At 44.1% G+C, this 14,634-nt stretch overlaps 1 protein-coding gene across 1 annotated transcript in view; it reads left to right on the top strand.

The window, feature by feature from the left end:
- Positions 1–3,213: 3,213 nt before the first annotated feature.
- The window catches only part of KCMF1 (potassium channel modulatory factor 1), a 40,925-nt gene continuing 29,504 nt past the window's right edge, over positions 3,214–14,634 (top strand). The window contains exon 1 of the mRNA XM_035097014.3: positions 3,214–4,026. Within this exon, the coding sequence (XP_034952905.1) occupies positions 4,011–4,026 (16 nt within the window). The 5' untranslated portion in view covers positions 3,214–4,010. The remainder of the gene's footprint in view (positions 4,027–14,634) is intronic.

Here is a 14,634-nt window from a genome sequence, read left to right as displayed (position 1 = left end):
CAGCTCCCAAACACTGAAAACCTTTGAACATTTTTTGGAAGCCGAACATCCGACGCAGCTTCTGTTTGAGTGCAGGAAGCTCTAGCAACCAATTGGAAGCCGTGCCTCGGTTGTCGAACGTTTTTGAAGCCGAACGGGCTTCTGGAACGGATTACGTTCGACAACCCAGGTTTGACTGTACTCTGTAAAGACCTGAGCCATTGTTTACAAAGCCTGTGTGTTCTCTTGAATAATCGGGTCACAATTTAAAAAAAAACTTAGGCAAGTCAATTTTCTTTTAGCCTCAATATTCCATTTGCAATATGGAGATGATAATACTGATTTAGTTTGCAGAGTTCTAAACATCATGATGTGACACTAAAGAATTACAAAAATGCTAAATATTAGTATTCCTTTCCCTAGAGTGCTTCTATTAATCACAGACAACGGAGTTACTTTCATTTCATGAAGCTATTATTATTTCTTAAATTTATATACCACCGTTCATCTGAGGATCACAGAAGCTAAATCAAGAACAATTCTGGATTATTCCACCTCAAACCCAATATGAGTTTGCAAACCATGATTCTCTATCTGGGGCAAAATCAACATTTTCTTTTGCTGGTGTATGGGACTTCCCCTCCATTTAATCTTAATAATATCCTAGAACTGGCTATTTCTGTGTAATCTTCCTTCCAAACATCCTAATTTTAACGGAAGCATCTTGCCACTTAAGTTAATGAAACCAAGGGGCATGAGAATATTTCACTCCAGCATGTGGAATTTGAGAGTACTTTCAGCTTCTAATACAGTGGTCCCTCGACTTACGAACTTAATCCGTTCCGAATGCACATTCGTAGGTCGAGAAGTTCGTAAGTCGAAAAGTGGTTTCCCATAGGGAAAAAATATTCAGAAAAATTCATAAGTTGAGGAAACCACATTTAAAACATTTAAAACCGCCAACGGTTTCTGTTCGGATGTAGAAAAATTTGTAAGCGTGCGGCCATTTGTCCCGTTCGTAAGTCGAAAACTTCGGATGTCGAGTAATTCATAAGTCGAGGGGCCACTGTACTCCTATATTTTGTCTTCCCAAAGGGCCATGGTAACGGAGCCATAAAGCTGCCCTTCGTAAAAATGGTTGGCCACTTTCCTCTATTCTTTCTTTGAGGTCAGGCTGCCACTAGCAAAGATGGCCACTTTTTTGTTGCTTCCAAGAGGACCAGATCAAAAAAGAAGAAAAGTGTCACAATTTGGTCAGGGGAAACTGGGTAGAAAATCTCTGAAGGAAAAGAGTAGGCAGTGAAATGCGGGAAAGGAACAACAAGTACTGTGGCATCTTAATGACTAACTCTTATGGCATAATACAGTAGTCCGCAAAAGTTTATGCATTGGTATAATAAATTTGTTAGCTCTAAGACACCATAAGTCTGGTTTTTATTGCAAGACGCTAACACACAGCTACCCCACTAGAAAAAGAGATGAGCGTTGGAAAGGATACAGGAAATGGGTAACAGGTCTTAAGAGGTGTGAAGAAAAATGAGTGGGGTCGATGAAAATTTTGGGGTAAACTGGGACAATAAGAATCAAAGCATGGTGCTAAAAATACGTAAATTTAGCCTATTTGAATTATTTGTAAATAAATCAAAAGATGCCTCGTGCCTCAGCCCTTGAAGGGCCTCCAAGACGTACGTGACAAGGGCAGCCACAGACGCACAGTGACACCAGCAGCCTCCAAGTAGGATGGGGAGAATGGAAGGTGATGGGTGCCCTCGTGTGCAAAGGTATACCTAGGGATTGGTTAGATTGGCCCCTACCAAAGGCGCAGGCCCAGGGGGTTGCAAAAATGGTGCCTCTCACTCTGGCTCGGATTGACTAGGAGCCCGCCCACCCACCATCCAATCACTCCATGGACTGCTTTGCTGCTTTGGGTGGCCAACATCTCCTTGCCAAGGGTGCAAGGGACCGGGTGGGGGGATAATCTTGCCAAGGGCCCAAGGGAACCTAAATACGCCTCTGGTCATGTGCCAATATATAAGCTTTTTTTAACTACCTATTCATTTTCAGCAGTTGATGTGGGCTATTAAAACAGAATAATATAATACTCATAATAATATATTTATACCCCGCCCATCTGGCTGGGCTTCCCCAGCTACTCTGGGCGGCTTCCAACAGCAGAATAAAATACAATAATCTATTAAACATTAAAAGCCTCCCTAAACAGGCAGGGCTGCCTTCAGATGTCTTCCAAAAGTCTGGTAGTTGTTTTTCTCTTTGACATCTGATGGGAGGGTGTTCCACAGGGTGGGCGCCACTACCGAAAAGGCCCTCTACCTAGTTCCCTGTAGCTTTGTTTCTCACAGCGAGGGAACCACCAGAAGGCCCTCGGCACTGGACCTCAGTGTCCCGGCAGAACGATGGAGGTGGAGACGATCCTTCAGGTATACTGGACCGAGGCCCCAAGAAGTACTTTATCTATCACTGTTGCCGCTCCCCCCCCCCCACATATTAATCTTACATAAAATCTATGTTTATTTAGTATTGATATTACCTTAGTAATTTGTGTTCTCTAGTGCTCACATACATTATTTTGTAATAAATAATGGCAAATAAAAAAATGGGGCAATACTAAAATGGAGATTCCTATGGCAAAAATATCAATACAGTCGTACCTTGGAAGTCGAACGGAACCAATGGATTCAAGCTACCAGAAAAAGGAGATTCCTACTAAACACCAAGAAGAGCTTTCTGGCAGTAAGAGCTGTTCAAGAGCGGAACAGACTCCCAAAAGAGGTGGCAAGACTTAGATTGCGATCCGCCATGCCTAATTTATCTGACATCCTTGCATTGCAGGGGGGTTGAACTAGATGACCCTCAGGGTCCCCTTCCAAGCATTCTCTGATTCCAAGCCAAGCCTCCCGGGTTTACTCAGAAACAAACCCTACTGTGTTCAAACCATGCCTTCCTGAGATGTAAATTAACGTGGTAGCCCAGTGTGTGCTGCTGGGACCCCCAAAACTGCAAGGAGAAACCAGAGCTTGGAGTTTGGACCGGAGTCCTAGTAAAAATAAAACCCCTAAGCGATGTAGGAGTTCCCCACCCCCACCCCCAAATTCTGCACATCTCCCAAGCTGTACATCTATGGGGAGTGCTGTGGGGCCTGGTCTTCCAAGGCTGAAGCCCAGCTTCACTATTATTATTATTTTTTCAAACGAACGGTTGTTGTCGCCGCCCAGAGAGGGAAAGCGCGTTTTGTGAGGGAAAAGAAGCCGGTTTTGTGAGGGGAAAGGATTGAGAGCCGAGAGCGGGGCTGAGGTGCGTGAGGGGAAGGCGAAACCCTCCTCTCCTCAGCTGCCCGGCCGGCTCTTTCCTCCCTCTCTGGCCCGCTGTGTTATTTCCTCTTCCTCTCGGCGGGCGGGAGGAGAGACAGAGAGAGAAGGGGAGGCAGGCCGGGCTAGGAGGAGGAGGAGGAAGAGGCAGCGGCGGCGGCGCTGTTACCGCCGAGCGTGGTGGTAGGACGACGACGACGACGGACGACGTGGGGAGGGGAATAGACCAGGGAGACCGACGAGACCCGCCGCCGCTGCTGTCGTCGTCGGGCGGGAGGGCGGCGCTAGGAGCTGGCGGGGCCCTGAGCGAGCTTACAGAGTCACCGTGTCACGGCGGCGGCACCCGCCCGCTTGCTGCCTCCCGGGAAGGCGGGGAGGGAGGAACTGCAGCCGCCGCCGCCCCCATCCCGGAGAGGCCTCACCATCACTACTACTACGAGCGCCGCTGCCGCCAGAGTCTATTCGCCTCCCTCCGCCCGCCCGCGCCGAAGCGAGCCGCCTCCTGCATTCGGAGGGGGTGACTTGGGAGAGGCTAGGCCGAGCCTCGAGCCTCGCCCGGGCCCAGGCTGCGGAGCCGGTGCCGGACAGCCAAGACCGGGGGTGGGTGGGTGGGGAGGGAAGTGGGGGGGAAGGGAACTGGAGCCCGGGACGGGCCTGGGCTGGGCCGGGCCGGGCCGCTGCCGCCGCCTTCTCCTCTGAACTAGGATGTCCCGACATGAAGGTGAGTGAGTGCGGGGCCGCTGCTGCTGCTGCTGGCCGGGCCTGGGCGACACCAGGCGGGCGGGGGATGGGGAGAAGGAAGGGGAGCCAAGGAGAGAGCGAGAGGTGGATCATCATGGCGCCGCCGATGCTGCACTAGGAGGGGTGGCGGTGGCGGTAGTTCGTAAGTCGGCAGCGGAGCCGGCGGCTGAGCCGGGCCTCGGGTAGCAGCCGCAGCCGGCGGTGGCGGGAGAAGGGCGGGCCGGAGTTGCTTTGCATTGTCATGGGGCCTGTGCCCGTTACGGCTCCCTTTTCGTCCCGGACCAGGAGGTGGCCTGAACTGCGGCCTAAAAAAAACGAGGCCCAGGCGGTTGTGGGCGCCTCAGAGCCTGGCCTGGCTTTGGCCCCGCCCTAAGGGGGGGATATAGTAGTTATGGGGCGAATGAATGCTGCCCCGTTTCCCGGGACGATCTGCGCCTTTATGGCGGGCGTGATTTGATACGGAGGGGAAGAGTGGACGTGAGCGAGCAAGGCCCAGCTGGCAGGGGCAGGAAAGTCCACGTCTTGGCGGGGTTGGAGGGAGAATAGGAAGGGTGGGTTTTAGGGGCAGGCTTCCATTGCCGGACAGGGTTGGGGGTTGTTGTGGGGCACGTGGGAATAGCGTACATAAGGCTTCAGGGTTAACGGCAAGTGAGCGTTTGGGACTGAAGCCGGAGGGGGAAGCTACATTTTGGTGTATAGGCTTGGTGAACCAAGAGGAAGGGAGAATGGCAGGTAGGGGTGGCTATGCGCAAGGAGAGGATGTTGGGAAAGAAGTGGGGGCAACGCAGAGTGAGGACAAATGTAGTTTGGCACTGTATTGCCAAAGGAAAATGGATGCATGCTCGTCAAAGTTATGGGTGGGGTGGACGATGATTAAATGGTGGAGAAAAACTGGCAGCAGTACCAGTGGGGATATATGCCTGGCGAGGAGGGTAATGTATGGGTACCAGAAGCCTGAAGAGTGCACAGGGGGCACTTTGTGTATGTGTTAATTTGGTAAGAGAAATGTGTATACAGAGTTGTGCCGAAGTGAAGTGTGGACATGTGAGGAAGTGAGTTTTGAAGAGGAAGTTGAAATTGGGAACACTTCAGAGTTGGTGTGACTTGCAGCATATGCTTCAGGAAATTCTTACTTTGGATGGCAGAGAAAGGCTTGTGATGGGTGGTAGCCACGAAGAGCAGAAAATAATGTAAAGTTGAAAAGCTTACCTAAGGGAGAGAGAATATTGTTGATGTAGATAAGCCAGGGCTTGGTTGATATTCTAAGGTGGTTGAATATACATTTTCATACTTGTTTGCTGTAAAGTTGTGCCTTTTTCTTCAAGTTGCCCAATGTGGTTCTCCCCCTCCTCATTTAATCCCCACAATAGCCCTGTGAGGTAGGTTAGTCTGAGAGGCAGTGGCTGGCCCAAGGTCAGCCAGTGAACTTCATGGCCAAGTGGGAATTTGAACTCTGGTCTCGCAGGTCCTAATTTGACCCTAACTAATATACCACACTGGCTGACCATTCAAGTATATATCTATTCAAGTGTCTTTGTGGCACATAGGTGCATATGGGCTGATAAATTCACAATAACTATTTACAATATGACACCTTAAAAAATAAGTGTCTAATGTGTGGTCCTCCTGATGTTGCTCCACAACAGGCACCCCCAAACTTTGGCCCTCCAGATGTTTTGGACTACAGTTCCCATCTTCCCTGACCACTGGTCCTGTTAGCTAGGGATCATGGGAGTTGTAGGCCAAAACATCTGGAGGGCCACAGTTTGGGGATGCCTGCTCTACAAAGACCTCCATCTTCCTTGATCATTTACAGTTCTGGTGGCACTTATGGGAATGGTAGTTCACCAAGTTCTGGAGGGCCACACATTAGCCACACCTAACTTGAAACTTTCTTTCTTGGATATAATTGTATGCTGCCTTCCTCCTTTTGTTTACTCACATTTTGCAGCACCTTAGAAGGCAACACGGACAATAGTTCAGTTTACACTTGATACTCTTTTTTGTTGTTGATGTGGAAGTAAATGGATGATCAATAATAAACAGTGAGAGGAACTGAAAACTTGGAAAAGGTTTGTGGGTAATAGGAAGAATTATGTGTGACTATTGGACCATATTTTGTTTTGTTTTCATTTTTCTGGTGATGTTAATTAGCAATAAGATGACGTGCAGCAGTTATATGTAGTAAAACTTTTAAACAAGCAAGTACGAATTTAACAGCCAATGGATATGGAACATTGTCATGGTGGCAGATTGTATATATTAATGATACTGAGGAATAAGTAATCTATGACAACCAAAACTTTTGTATTTAAATGTTAAATGTTGCTGAAAGTGTTAACTTCAATTACATGAAAAATAATCTTCCATTTTTTTTTACTAATGGTTCGTGTCTTTTTGATAGTTGGAACTCCATTAGCAAATTCCATTAGCAAATTCCAACTATCAAAGGGCACGACTAACCCAACAGTAAAAGATAGAAGATAGTTTTTCAGTGTTATGTAAAGTCCAGTCTTCCATATTTACTATTGGTTAGTGCCTTTTGACAGTTGAAATTTCATTAGCTAATGGAATTTGCTGCCAGATGTGTCAATGAACACAGCTTAAATAACTTTACTAGGGGATTTGATGAATTCATTGAGAGGTATGCCTATCATGGAACTTCCCTGTTCATAGACAGTAAGCCACTGAATACCATTTGCTAGGGGCCAAATGATATGGGAGTATTGTTTCCTTTGTGCTCTGCTTGTTGGCTTCCTGCAAGTCTCTGATTGAATACTGTTGGGGGACAGACTGTGGACTAGATGAATCCTTGGTCTGACCCAGCAGAGCTGTTGCTTTTAAAATAGTGACTAGTAAGTTATTTTACTGTTGTCCTTTTGAGGCTGAATGGTTCTTACATTGTTGTTCAAGGGCTGCAATCCAGTTGTGTGCAGGCTTCAGGTATTCTAGCGGAATAAAGATCCATTGTAGCTGTGCTAATTAAAATTATAACGGAGAGATGCAAAGTACCGTACGTCTGAGGTTTATATGTATCCTGTAGGTGCCAGCTCTTCAAAGTGTGAGCACTTCCTACTATAAATGACGGTAATAATAGCTGATTTCAAAGTATTTGCTTAAGTGTGGGATCTTGGGAGATTCTGCAACCACACAATCAACTTGGTGCATGTGCATATGTCCTTGTAATTTGGGAACTTCTGCTGTTTTATAGCCTGATTCTGTGCACTTTTACTTGGAAGCCCCAGTTCAATGTTCAAAGGGCTGCAGCCTTAAATTCAGTTTTAGTTCCTGCAATGAGATGTCAGTGATGAAGAGAGATAACTTTTTTAAAAAATTAATGTGGATCAACCTAAACTAGATGCTCTAAAAAAATGTGAAAGAAGTGTGATAATCTGGAGTGTTGTTGTTTTGCAAATTATGGATATTATTCTTAGCTGCATCTTGTTTTAGTGTTTGCTGTGTAAGTGTTTTGGCTGTTGTTTTTGTTGTGGTCGGTCCATAAGAGAGGACACTAAAATACGATGCAACCACGGCTACAATGCTTGTTTTAGCACCTTCTGAGTTCCATGACCTTTCTGTCCTCTAATAAATCTACATCAGCCGTGAAATTACCTGAGTAACTCCTGCTTCAGTGAGTAATGTTGATTTTCTCACAAGTAGCTATCTGGACACAAACTGTGGACACACAGTTTGAGTCTTAGCAGGAAGCAAGTAAGAAGACAAATGGAAATACAGTAGAAAGTTTTTGTGTATCAGACAGCTGTTTGAGAGAACTATGTGTTAATAATCTGAGAAGCCTTGGGTTACCAGGGTCCTGTTGTTCAGGAGTACGGTTTGGGGTATATTAACTGGTGGCAAGGACTTGGGAACCAAAACTGGAGTTCCAGCCTACTTAACTTGTAGCTGATCTGATATTGGATGTGGCCTCAGTGCCTGCTAGAGCATGCTGACAGTTTATGTAGTGTGGCTGCTCAGATCCCTGCTGGTAGCTTGGTAAAGGAAAGCTTTGATTCTGCAACTAGTTACAGTACTGTATTGGCTTTCAGTGAAACTGCTTGCTGAACAGTTGTGTTTGATATATTTTTCAGTGCTCAGACCATATTTTTTGTGGCTCCCTCTTTGGGTTATGGCAGCTGAGCAATCTTGATCCTGGCTGTAGGTTTGTGGGAACATTTGTTGAGGAAATGTATATATCTGAAAGGCAAATTCTCTGTTTTATGATAGTTCTGATCTACATCATGACATTGCCATTGTTTTTAAAGAAATTGTTCTCTTCATTCTTCAGTGATGGTGGGAGTTCAGGAGGATGCATTGTAGTAGGGATGGCTTGTACTTAGCTTGATTCCACACTTATTTTGGTATTCTTTGGCTGGTACCCGGTTTTGGCACTTAGGATGCACAACTCCAGAAATAAGTAGATAACATGTTTGAAACAATGTCTGTAATAATGTGTGACATTGCAGGTTTGCGTATTGCTCCAAATATTGTACAAATTGGTCTCTGTAATGTATGGATGTTGAGAATTGCAAAAAGCCTATCTCATCCAGAATTCTATTTACAACAGCAGTTAACCAGATGACCGTGGGACAAACAGGGCGTCAAGCTAGCAGGGGTATACTGCCTTTGAATAGGAGGAGGTTTGTTTTTAATTCTCATGGCTCATAATCAGTGAGATTCTTGATGCTCCATGAATTCTTCTCATTCTCTTTTAAAATCATTAAGTTAATGGAAACTACATCTTGAAGTAGTGGGTTCCTTTTGATTGTGCTGACCCTGTCCTAATATACTGAAAAAGAGGAATAACTTGATTCAATTTATTCTGTGTACAGTGTATAACAGAGTCTGGATCCCCCGTCCCTGGCCCCTAGTGCATAGGCACTCACAATTGGGCTGTTGCAGGGGATGGGAGACATTGTAAGCAGTTTACTCTGCTTGCCCTCTTGTACTCTGTAAAGCCACACTGACATTTGACATCACAGTATATAAACAATCTATAACTAAAAAAAAATGAAATAACAGAGGTGAGGGGTGGAAGTGAAGGCAGGGGTTAATAAAGGAATAATGTTTTTTCAGTTATACACATTTAGGTTGATTAGTTACAGGTAGGTAGCCATGTTGGTCTGACGCAGTCAAAACAAAACAAAATAATCCTTCCAGTAGCACCTTAGAGACCAACTAAGTTTGTCATAGGTATGAGCTTTCGTGTGCATGCACACTTCTTCACATAGCTTCAGGTTGAGTTATGGAGGGGATCGTGAGTCGTGTCAAAGTCTTAACAGAAAAGCTTGGTTTTGAAGGAAAAGAGAGGGAGGGCACCATGAAGTTTTTCTGGAAGGCAGTTCCAGGGGAGAAAGTAATTTCAAGGAACAGGGGATCTTGGGCACCTGCAGGTAGTGGAGCTGGTGGAGCAAAGGTCACGGGCAGTCATATATAGACATGTAAAAATCAGAGATAAAGGAGGTTAAGGCTATGGAGAGGTTTGCAGGTAAGGACAAGGAGGTTATACCGGAGACTGGAAACCAGTGTAGAAATATAATGAGGGGAAATATGAGCTTATTATCCACGTGCCTAAGCAGGAGGAGGAATACTGATCAAGGAATGCTGATCAATTTCCTAGACTAAGCAGAGTATCATCATACCTCATGTTACGTCTGCTTCAGGATGCGTCTTTTCAGGATACGGATGCGCCGAACCCAGAAGTCCCGAAATGGGTTACTTCTGGGTTCGGCGTGCACACATGTGCAGAATCGTTAAATTGCGCTTTGCGCATGCGCAGAAGCGCTGAAGTACGTCACGCGCCTGCACAGATGCAGCGCTTCAGGATGCGGCCTTTTCATGTTGCGAATGGGCCTCCGGAACGGATCCCGTTTGCAACCAGAGATACCACTGTATTAATAAAACCCACTTTTCTGTTAAAACAATAGAAACAGTTTACAGTAGGAGTATAAAAACACATTAAGGTAATAAAATGAAACAACTTCAGAAACACACATTATAACAATATAACAGCAGCAATTAAAACTATCAAAAAGCGAGCTAAAAACTCCAGGAAATAACAGTTCATATATTGAACCAACCTGGGATTTTAAAAGGCTTTACTGACTATCTGAAAGTAGGAGGAGATAAGCATGGTGGATTTGGTGCTACCATTGAGGAGGCTCTGTCTCAAGGACCCACCTATCTGATCTTATGTATGAGTAGCACAGAGAGCATGATGTCCAAGGTGGGTTTTTTTTAATTGACATTTTTAATAACCCAAAAGTGCAGTAGCAGGATTTTGCATTGTACCATATAGGTGAAGGTGAAGGTCATGTGGCCAGCATGACTAAGCCACTTCTGGCGAACCAGACCAGTGCATGGAAACGCCATTTACCTTCCCGCCGGAGCGGTACCTAGTTATCTACTTGCACTTTGCTTTCGAACTGCTAGGTGGGCAGGAGCTGGGACTGAACAACGTGAGCTCACCCTGTCATGGGGATTCGAACCGCCAACCTTCCGATCGGCAAGCCCTAGGCTCTGTGGTTTAGACCACAGGACCACCCACGTCCCTACCATATACCCTGTTTCCCCTATTTTAAGACGTAGTCATAAAATAAGCCATAGCAGGGTTTTTAAGCATTCAAGTATTATAAGCCATACCCCAAAAATAAGACATAGTGATAGGCGCAGCAGCAATGCCTGTCGCGGCAGGAGGAGGAGGAAAAAATAAGACATCCCCTGAAAATAAGCCATAGTTGGTTTTTTTTTTAGGAAAAATAAATATAAGACGGTGTCTTATTTTCGGAGAAACACGGTACATAACAACCAATAAATAATAAATACAGAAATAGTGACATCCATGTTTCCTTAGCTGGCATGAATGTTGAATATTGAACACCTGAAGCAAAGGAAATAAAAGTTCCACCAGATGACATAAAATTGTTCTGGATCTTCCATCCTCCTGCAAATGCTGTATGCAGTTTTGATATGCAGGTGTGGTTTTTGGGGTAATCTGTCCTAATGTGTTTAGGGTTTTTAAGGTTAGTATGAGCACTTTAAATTGAACCCAGAAACAAATGGGCAAAGAATACAGATAGAACAACATTTCTTTTCTTTTTTTGTCTCGATCCTTGGATATGCCAGCAGCATTTTCCATTAATTGAAATGTCTCTGTTTTCAAAAAGGCAGCCCCATGCAAAGAACTATTGCAGTTGTTGAGTCTGGAAGTACCCAGGGCATGGGTAACTGGCACTAGGTTCATCTTCTTCAGAAAAGGCTGCAGCTGATGAACCTGCCAAAAATGATAAAAGGCACTGCTCATTGCCACCTTCGTTATCAGAGAGGTAACGGATGAAGGAGTACTCACAAGCTGCATACCTTCTGACTCAGGGGAGTACAGTGGTACCTTGGTTTGCAACCGCTTTGGATTACAACCACGTCAAACCCGGAAGTGTGTGTCCCCTTTTTTTGGATTACAACCAGGGGTTTTTTGGGAGGCCCCATTGGTGAAAGTGCACCTTGGGTTACAACCTGTTTTGGTTTACAACCGGACCTCCGGAAAGGATTATGGTTGTAAACCAAGGTACCACTGTATGTCTAAAATAGGTTAAATACCCTTATGAAGAAATATTGATGGACAATATTTTTATTTTATCTGTATTACATGTGAAGTTAGGATTTTTTTGGTGCTGAAGTTGAATCTGTTTAAGTTATTCTGTTTGCTTTAAAATTTTCCAAATGATTTGGTGACACAATTACAAACTTTGACTATCAGTGCTGTTAACTCCGGCTTGCATTCTGTGCATTAACTGGCACTTGCCAAGTATACATTGTTGTTGTTGGAGTGTTCACTGTTTACTTCCCTCTACTGTGAAAACTATTCATGTAGTCCTATCCCATGCTTTTAGCTTTGCTTACCTAGTTACTAGTTTGCAACACCCACCTCCTTATCCTATAACTGCTAAATTTGCTTAAGAGCATTTAGTAATGCTCAAAGTCTCTTTGAAAGCTCAAGCACAAAATGTCAAGACTGTCTTTGTTCTTGACATCCTCAATGAATCTTAAGAGGCTGGTGAAGCAAAACATCCCATTGCAGACTGCTGATTTCCCCCCCCCCCCCCCCGACCCGCGAATGATTTTTTTCCTACCGATATAAAAAGCCTTCATATCCTTAAGTTTACTTTTCACTAATTTATCTGATGGACATGTTATTTCATGAAGACTCTCTTTGAAATTGTACACAATTGGCTACTACCCTATTGGCAAGGAGACAGGCAGATTTATTAAAATCAAGTGTTAACATATTTTAGTCCTTAAAATAACTATTAAATTGGATTGATGACATTCCAACCCTAGTTACTTGTTGCATTGAAATTGAAATTTGAAATTGTCAGTTCTAAAGCTTCATCCTTTCTCACCTCTGTCCTGTTTTAAGATTAAATGCTTGAAAATAATGGTTCACTTGTGACCATCTTTCTAGCATCTTATGCAGTAAATAAACATGGATGCAAATGACTTTGCTTCCCCAGTTTCCCTTTCATTAGTACTCCTCACATATCTTTGTTACCTACTGATCTCACTGCCTCTTTGATGGGATTCTGGTTACTAATGTGTATTTTTATTTAAGTTCTGGACTTGATTTATTGTACTGTAGTTTTATATGTTGAAGATCTTTATCAAGCAGAGGCCCTTGGCTTTTGTTCTTTAGTTAGCATAAGACATTGAAATTTGTGGCCCCCAGGAAGAGAAACTAAATCTTCACATCCTTTGTTTTAAGACAGCCAGAGCACAATCTATTCATATATATATATATGGCCAGGATGTGGGCATATTACATATTGGAATATGCTGAATGTGTATGTCTACATTTCCCTGTTGGTGCAGTTTAGATTAGCAATTCAGCTATTAATGAATTCTATTTATCAGTAGCTAATGGGATGAACTGCACTTTGAACCATTTTACTTGCTAAATGCCTGTCTTGGAAGGCCTGTGCAACATCATGGTTATACAAACGTAATGATCTGTGCAGAACAAGGACTTAATAAGACATTATTATTTTTTAGTCTTGTCTGCTTCTTCTAAAGACCTTATACCCAAGGTAGAAGTGGACGCTGAGCGGGGTGAGATATATTCCTGATTCTCTGGTTCCTGCCATCTGTGATTTTTTGGAACATTGTCAGCTATTGGCCTTAAATGCACAAAATCATGGGTGGCTTATGAACAGAATTATAGAATAGGCATGAGTCCTCGGTTTCATACTTTTCTTTATAACCCTTCCTGTCAGTATTGAATGCATATTGAATACTGTATATTCCTGCGTATAAGACTACTTTTTAACCCAGGAAAATCTTCTCAAAAGTCAGGGGGTCGTCTTATACGCCGGGTCGGTCTTATACGCCGGAATATACGGTAAATACTCCAAGATTTATTCTACAACTTTGTTTACTAAGTGTTTACCTTCTTACGCTGAAAGCTTGAAAGTCTTGTAACTTCAACATATGTACATGTATGTTGGAATTCAACATATGTACATGATGAATGAGGTCTACTCGTGCAAGAGGACTTCCTCCCCCTGAGGAATGTTTCTGAGACATCTACAACTTCTACACAGAAAACTAATTCAAATTCCAGAAAAATAGTATCTGTGCAGATTACTCTACACACTTCACAAAGCCTAGAATATTAGAATTATAGAGTTGGAAGGGAACAAAAGCGCCATCTAGTCCAACCCCTGCAGTGAAAGAACCTTTTGCCTTACGCTGGGCTTGAACTCATAACCCTGAGATTAAGAGTCCCATGCTCTACCAACTGAGCTATCCTGTTTTTAATCAAGGAGTAATTTGCACTGATATTTTCTGCGCTTAATATAGTTTACATCTGTCGTTTGTTTCTTCTTTTAAAGAGACAAGATAGTATTATTTAGTAAGGCCAAGTGGGTTGAGCAAGTCCTGTGCTTACCTTATGCTGGGTCGATATATATCACAGAATGATAGAGCTGGAAGGGACCACAAAGGTCGTCTAGTCCAACCCCCTGCAATGCAGGAATCTTTTTTGCCTAGCATGGGGCTCAAACCCATGACCCTGAAATTTAAGAGTCTCATGCTCTACCAACTGAGCTATCCTTCTTGCGTGCTGTTGTTGTGCTGGCAGAACGGCTGCCATATCCAATACAGGTCAAGCATATGTGAATAGGGCATATTCAGTGGAATGGTGGTCTCTCCCTGTGTATTTTGCCTGCAGCAGCCAAGAGGCCATCTATTTGGGACACTCATTCACCTTATTCAGGTGATGCCTTGCAGTACCGGTAGAAGCTGGCGCAGCTGCTGCTGCGGCTGCTAATGGCTTTTCTCTCAGAGGGGTAAGAAGTATCTGGCAGATGGCCTTAATGGAAAACTTGTACTACCAGAACATACAAATGCAATGAGGAAAAAAGCAACATCCACCTGCATCATCTCTTGAAATGCAGCCCATTGGTGGGTACAGCCCACCAACCAGAGACACTTCTAACAGCAGATGAAATCACCATGATGAGTACACACTTCTGCACCATCATACATGCAACAGCCAATATTACACCCCATCAGCCTCATTGACACCCCCAGCAGTTAG

This window comes from Zootoca vivipara, chromosome 15 (assembly GCF_965207765.1).
Source record: "Zootoca vivipara chromosome 15, rZooViv2.hap1.1, whole genome shotgun sequence".
NCBI lineage: Eukaryota > Metazoa > Chordata > Lepidosauria > Squamata > Lacertidae > Zootoca > Zootoca vivipara.
The sequence above is the reverse complement of the archived record's forward strand: the minus strand, read 5'-3'. Positions and strand labels throughout refer to the sequence as shown.